Source organism: Xenopus tropicalis, chromosome 5 (genome assembly GCF_000004195.4).
Source record: "Xenopus tropicalis strain Nigerian chromosome 5, UCB_Xtro_10.0, whole genome shotgun sequence".
In the NCBI taxonomy this organism is placed as follows: domain Eukaryota; kingdom Metazoa; phylum Chordata; class Amphibia; order Anura; family Pipidae; genus Xenopus; species Xenopus tropicalis.
Window position 1 is genome coordinate 89,914,676 of NC_030681.2, and position 7,673 is coordinate 89,922,348.

Sequence of the window (7,673 nt, forward strand, 5' to 3'; positions counted from 1 at the left end):
GTGAAGCAGCAGACCCACATACTCACTTCAGGCTGCACGGTCCATCCCTGCTCACCTACCCCATTCCAACCGATTAACTCTCCCACTGATAAATATGCCAGAAGGTAGGTCAGGGGGACTATTCCCCAGGGCGGGGGGACCAACAGCAGCACAGGTTGACATAATTCGCCTGCACCAAATGCCAGGGTGGCCCACTCTTTTGTGCCATGGGAAAAGGGGCAATCTCTGCTGCAGGGGTTAACTCTAACCCAACTGTAGCACAGCCTGGGGATTCCCCGCTGGAGGACACTTCCTCAGACTTGGTGGCTTGCCACTCTGCAGACCCACCAGCTCCTTTATGGCTGTCCAGTTATCCCAGTCCTTGGCATCCCTACAGGGACTCCTCTACCCTTGCCAATTCATTGGGAAAAGCCCTAGCTGTGTTTAGCCACAAACCCAGCTGTAAGAGCAAGTGATCAGAGGGCTCCAGAGGTTATTCAAGTGCCAATAATCCCTCGGATGTCTCCTCTGTGGACCTGGGCTCCTCAGACTCAGAAGGGGAGCTCCCCCCATCCATTGCTTCCCCCAGGGCAGAGGAAAAAGAGGACCAGGAAAGAAACCAGATACCAATCATGATATCAAAGGCATCATCAAGGGGGTGACAGACAATGGAGCTGCAGTCCCAGAATATGAGTGTTTAAGAGTCAACACAGGTAACCGGCCCTCTTTCCATCACATGACCAGCATCTTAACATAATACAGGATGAGTGGGACTCTTGGACACATCTCAGATTATCACCCGCACATCAGCATTAGCTGTAGCGGCACACAGGACCTTAGGCTAAAGAACTGGTGGACAGATCTTAGTTCAAAGAAGTGACTTCACTCCCCTTTAAAAGAAACAAGTATTCGGGGAGGAACTGGTAAAAATTATTTTCCAGCCCAAGTCCCGTTCCACTAACTCAGCCAGGCGGGGAACATTTTTTTGTGGCAAAAGCAGGCGGTTTGGCAGATGTAGCGGCTTACCTCAGTGCTCACATTTCATGTCCAATTCCAGAGACGAGTTATCCTTCAAAGAAGTCCAACAAGGCTCCAAACGACAAGCCAACATCAGTCTGACAGGGCACCCCTCTGGAGTCGACAGAACTGTTACGGGACAGTTGCTGCGATTCCTGGAGGTGTGGACTCGTCACTCCTCAGATACCTGTGTCAACAAAAAATTGCCCCTGATCGGACCGGTATCTCCGCCAGAGAAATTCTTAGGGTTTTACTCCAACCTTTTTATCATTCCAGAGGACAACGTTTCCTTTCGGCCAGTATTAGACCCGAAATGCCTAAACAAGTTCATCTGGTCTGTACGGTTTAAAGTAGAAATGCTCCAGTCTATAATTCGAGGAATGGAGCGGGGATAATGTCCCTAGACATCAAGGATGCCTACCTTCATGTCCCAATCTGGCCTCCCTATCATCGCTACCTCCGAACCATGTGAACCAGCACAATCCCCTTGTGGCGCTACCGGTTGGATTGTCAACGTTCAGGCTATTTGCGAAACTGATGGCCATCATGTCAGCGACCTTGCGACTTCAGTGAGTTTCTGTGACACCTTATCTAGACAATCTCCTCCTCAAAGCCAGGATGGAAGAGCAGGCCAGGGAGGACCTACAACAGGCAATTTTACTTCTTCAGGACTGGACCATCAATGCACTATCAATCACCCAAGGCACCAGATGACATTCCTAGGTCTTGAGTTCAGCACCCTGATGCAGACAGTATACCTTCCTTGGGACAAAACGAACAGGATCAAAGACTTGATCTGCATGTTACTTGCGCTCCCAGAATCCCACCCTTTACCAGGCAATGAAGGTTCTGGAACAATGGTATCCTACATCGAGGCAGTACTATTTGTGCAGATTCATCTACGACCCCTTCAAGCAAACATACTAAGAGCATGGAAAAGGGGGGGACCTCTGTCTCGAATGATCAGTCTATCCCAGGCCACAAAGGAATCCCTCTTGTGATCTTTCATAAGGGTAAGGCAGTGTTAAGCAGAATCCCCTCCTTTGCACCTAAAGTGGTGTCCTCCTTCCGCGTAAACCAGGAGATCGTAGTACCGTCCTTGTGTCCGGATCCTAAAAATGACAAGGAACAATGTCTTCACAGTTTGGACATAGAGTCCTCCTTTTCTTAGCTTCCAGTTGCTTTTTGTAGTTCCATCCAGGACTCACCGTGGACAATTGCACGATGGATCAGAGAGACCATCTGCCAAGCTTTGCTGTCCAAAGGAACCAGCAGATGGACTCCGGGCTCACTCCATGAGGTGAATAGGGGCTTCTTGGGTGTGGCACAACTCGGCCTCCCTGGATCAGCAAAGCAACTACCTGGTCATCTGTGCACGTTTACAAAATTCTACAGAGGCTGAGGCCTCCTTTGGCCGCAAGGTGCTGCATGCCATGGTGCAGTAATATGTCAACGTTTTTGTCTAGTATCCCACCTTGCTGGGGCTGCTTTAAAGGAGAAGGAAAGGCAAAGTCACTTGGGGGTGCCAAAATGTTAGGCACCCCCAAGTGAATTAAATCGCCTACCCCTTACCCCGGGCTGGTGCTGTTCTCTCCGGTATCTGCAGCGCTTCCTCCTTCCTGTTTCGCTCACGCTTATGCGCAGTAGAGTGAAAAAGCCGAACTTTAACCGGTCCCGGGAATTTGCCAGCAAAACGAAGCAGAAAGGAGGAAGCGCTCGCTACAGGTACCCCGGGCTGGTGCTGTTTTCTCCTAACGGGCACCAGCCCGGGGTACAAGGTAAGCGATTAAAGTCACTTGGGGGTGCCTAACATTTTGGCAACCCAGAGTGACTTAGCCTTTCCTTGTCCTTTTAGTCCCCATATGCTCCCTATGTCCCCCTATCGACAGCAGAGGAACAGATTTAATTATATATATTATAAATAATTTTTTTGCAGTCGATAGGGGGACACGGCTTCCCGCCCCTATCAAGTTTCTGGCCATGTTGGTCAGTAGTTGGAACATTTCCTCGGTTACCTGTTCTGCATGTTTATCATTTTCTTATCCGGTGTAAAAGCACTTTTTGGTACAAACTGATTTGATCGGGTACAGTGTGGGGGTAAAGCCGGCACCTGGCATACCCCCTTAATTTGTAAATCAAGTGTCCTGCCTCCAGGAGGGTGGAGCTTAACCCCATATCCCCATGTCCCCCTATCGACTCCAGATAAACGGATTTAATGGTGAGTAAGGTGAGTAACAAAAATCCTATTAAATACTTGTAATATGTAAAATTTTCTGTTCTTTGTACTTTTTGAAGATTATTAGTTAGGCTTCCTGTAGGGACATCACAGAAATCTAGGATTTGTACTTAAATCGTTTTCCCTCTGTCCCAAATGACGCAGTTTTCTTTTGCCTTCATATTATAATAAACTGTAATTTATTGATTTTTTTTTTAATGCTCTTCCGTCATTGCTTTTAAAACATTAGTCTTTTGTCTGATTTTCTGATTGCTGATACTACAACTTTAGTTGTGATGCCTTTGTAGAACGGATTTCCGATAAATACAAATCCTCGCTCTCTTTATTGGTGTAGATGTGTTTATATTGCTGAAATTCTTAATGCCTTTTACTATTCTAAAAATCCTTGTTTTCCTGTAATGAAAAATTGAGCTTACACAAAATTTGTGGGTATTTGTTTTACAGCTGACAGAAAAGAGATTTTGCATCAAGCAAGCAGCATTCAAGTCAATGGACACAGCAGTGAACCACTCAAGCCAATTGTAAAGGGACGGCCTGGTCGTAAACCTAAAGTCATCCTTAACAACAGCAATAACTATGAAACAATCACAGTTGTTCAGGTGGTACCGAAGAAAAGGGGGAGGAAGCCTAAATACCCAAGGAATGAAGCTCTACAAAGTGTCTCACAAAAGCCTCCAAATTCTGTTGTGGAAACTGGTAAAATCAAAGAACAACCTGCTTCTTCCAGTTGCAACTCTCATGCAGCTCCATGTGAGAAGACTGAGAATGAGGTACCAAAAAAACGAAGGGGTAGAAAACCAAAGGTAAAGACAGAGCCAACTAGTCTTGTTGCTGTTATTCCAGCACCTTCTGCACATGAGCTTAAAAGAGAGGAGACTGTCAAAATACAAACCAGAAGCAAATGTAAAAAGTCAGATCAGTCAGAGGGTGAGTCTTTGACTGTATCTGAAGACATAAACAATACTGAAATCCAAATGAGAACTAGAAATCAGGGAAGGAGGACTGCCTTTTACAATGAAGAAGATTCGGAAGAGGAACAAAGACAGCTGCTTTTTGAAGACACTTCCTTGACATTCGGTACTTCAAGTAGGGGAAGGGTACGGAAATTGACAGAAAAGGCAAAAGCAAATTTAATTGGCTGGTAACTGTTAACAAGCTGTGCATTTGGAAACCTATTCAAATCAAAGCCGTGCTGTAGACATGATTGGAAATACATCAGCTTCTTTGCTGCTACAATGGATTGGGAGTTCTTGGGCTTGATGTTAATACAGTGAAATTCTATCTCACCAAATTTCATTTAATTTCAAAGAAAGTAAGGTTTTGCACTTCAGAATTCATATAGTTTCAAAAACCAACAACATGCTTAGTCACATGCAATGTTTTCAAATGTTGAAAGAACAGGGTTTTTTTTGAACAAACGAGAGTACACTGCATTGGATTCAGAAATTGCACCCTATTGTTTTTTTTAATGGTAGTTATTCCAGAAGTCTGAAGTGAAAACAAATGTGAAATTAGCACATTTATATCCTAAAAATTGCAGAGTTATAATGGTAATGCAAACAAACAAGGCTTATGTGTTTTCACACATTAGCATTGAAATAACAATATACTATATATATTTCCCAGTATATATTTATATATATTCACTTATATATCCACATTGGAAAGTATTTCATTTATGTCTAATTTTTCAGACCTTGATATTTGTACCCATACTTAAATCAGTTTATTGTGCCAAAGACTGAGACTGAAAACAGTTAAAGCCTAGAATTTCTGACTGTCAGAATTGCGCACAATGTTTGTGTATATAACATAAATACAAAGCAAACTTGTATATTAATCTTAAGGTATTGTAAGCTGTGCTCACTTATCCTGTATTGGTACTTTTGGTTTAAAAAAAAAAAAAAAAAGGTGCAGTGGGCATCTTTGTTGAAAGACTTTTTAGAATATGTAAACTGTTCTCTAGGGGTTTAAATTAAACTTTTCCTGGAAATTCACCATAAATGTGATATTAGCAATACTCTTTTATTGCTATGAAGATGTTGCCTTCTCAATGTTTTATTAGTTAATAACAAATGGACACAACTGTTTATATACACTTTTTGGTTGTGTTTTCTACCGTAAAGATATGTTAGATGCAGAGTTAGATAGTTATGCAGTGCATTTTATATGCCTCTGCAAAACATTAAAGCAAATATTGTAAGATACACTCTAATGCTAAAACCTAATTTAGTCAGATGTACATTAGTACTGTATGGTTGTAATCAGTGTTGCAGTGCTAATGATTTGAAATGATTTGCTTCATAGGGAAACTACCAAACTACCTTTTTATTTGTTTATATCTTTGTTTACTTTAATAATGTTAACTTGCATTGCAAATGTGTGTATGTGTATATAAATATATATATTAAATGTGTACATATGTGTATATATGTATGTGTAATTACACATAGATTTACACACATTTTGCATTTATAATCCAGATATGAAATCTTTTACACAACTTTTTAGAAAGTGGTAGAATATAAAACTAATTTTAAACATGTCATCCAGTAGTTTGATTTTACAGGTTCATAGTATACTCTCCATTACTGAAAGGTCAACCATTTTTCTTTTTCTTTGTTTTTTTTTTTTTTTTTTTACCAAGTAATGTCAATGCACACTGTTTTTATTTTATTTTATTCTGGTCTTTGATGTTCATAACATTGACAAAAGTAAATCTAAAATGAAAGCAAAATCTTATTTAATATGCGTGTCTTGTATTTCTTTCCAATTTTTTCTAGTAAGAAGTAGCTGCATATGTTGGCTTTACATATGTAGCTGTGCCTGTTAGTGCAGCTAAACCCAAAAGTGTATAGGAGTGGATGCACTTTTCCCTACCTGGCTACAAAATGCAGGTGGAAGGACGAGGATCTGCTCCTATACGCTTTCAGGTTTATAGCTGCACTGACAGGCACAGCTTCAGGCTGAGTAGAGCAGAGATCGGCCCAACAGAAACGCATGCTTTTGGGTTTTTTTCAGACTGATTCCACTCTACGATGCTTGATTTAGCTGCAATCGGTGCAGCTAAACCTAGAAGTGGATCTCTCAAATGGAGTCAAATGCTTAGTGTGCCCTTGCCCTGATACTGTGGGGAAAATACATCCATTCATTTATTCATTCATTCATACTTAATAAAAAGCATGTTTGTTAACCAGAAAACTGTTCTGAGAGTGTCATATTTAGACCTGCCACACACAGTGCAAATAAGACGTTTGGATAGCTAGCAGAAATTTAAGTAGATTTATTTATTAAAGCGGTTGCTTTAAGAATGTGTGTCAGCTGCAACAACATTTTTTTACATACAGTATTATGATACTGCAAGCGCAAAATAGCCTGGGCAGCAGGCTGCTAACTGACATTAGTAGATGTCTATGAGCATGCAGCAGTTTTTGCCAGAGTAACCTACTATTGGTAAGTGGTAGTTTCTATGGGTAGCTTTGTGGCACTGACTATTAAATAATAAACATTTTGGATACAAAATTCTGCTACAAAAAAAAAAAGTTCTATAGCCCTTTATCTGGACACATTTCTCGCTGTCCTCACTTAGGGGTTTCCCATCTGTTCTCAGTGCTGGAAAACAAACCCATTTTTGGGTCATGGGCAGACCTTTTCATGCAATTATGTTGTAAATTGTATTCTTATGTCCTCCTGTTTTCTTCATTCGGCTGTGTGGTTGTGATAGAAAAGGGAACACAGACCACTAAAAGTTTTGTTAAAAGGGGATCTATAGTCAAAGACAAAAATACATTTTTGGATTCCTCAAACATAAACAAACTTATCACCTATTTATTTGCAAAAAATTGTCTTGCTTCTCTGTGCCCTAGAGTGCTATGCATATTGAGAGTTAAACTTTTAGAGATTCTGACCATATTTACTTAGTGCCCCCCCCCACCCAACTTTTTTGTACTTTGCGATCAAAATTTGTGCGACAAAATCTTATTGTCGCACCGAGTACGAAAGTTTTGGATTCATTCAAGCTTCGGTATCGTGACTTTCCTTGGGCCAGGTTGGAGCTGCACAGTGCCATTGAGTCCTATGGGAGGCTTCCAAAAACCTGCACAGAAGGATGAAAGTCAGAAAGGTTTTCCTGCGTTTTACAATCGTTCAGATACAAAAATTTTGTGACTTTCGGATCGCCAATACGATATTGTGACTAATACGATTTTTTCGTAAGCATATTTATGATATTTGCCATCTTCAGAAATGATCATATCCAAACCGAATTTATCCCATTGGGGATTCGAACTCGCGTTTTCATGAATGTGTCCCCAAGTCTTACTAACTGAGCATGTTCATGGTCTGGGTGTCTGTGCAGGAGTGAGGCATTATGGGAACTTTCTTTACACAGCTCAGCGTTTTTTTCTTCCTGTTTGACTTCTGATCATCTGAACAGGTGCAA

General features: G+C 41.3%; 1 protein-coding gene across 1 annotated transcript in view; it reads left to right on the forward strand.

Annotated features, from left to right (window-relative positions):
- phip (pleckstrin homology domain interacting protein) overlaps positions 1-5,979 on the forward strand; it is a 101,214-nt gene extending 95,235 nt beyond the window's left edge. The window contains exon 40 of the mRNA XM_002936206.5: positions 3,677-5,979. Coding sequence (XP_002936252.2) covers positions 3,677-4,377 — 701 coding nt within the window. The 3' untranslated portion in view covers positions 4,378-5,979. The remainder of the gene's footprint in view (positions 1-3,676) is intronic.
- The last annotated feature ends 1,694 nt before the right edge of the window (positions 5,980-7,673 follow it).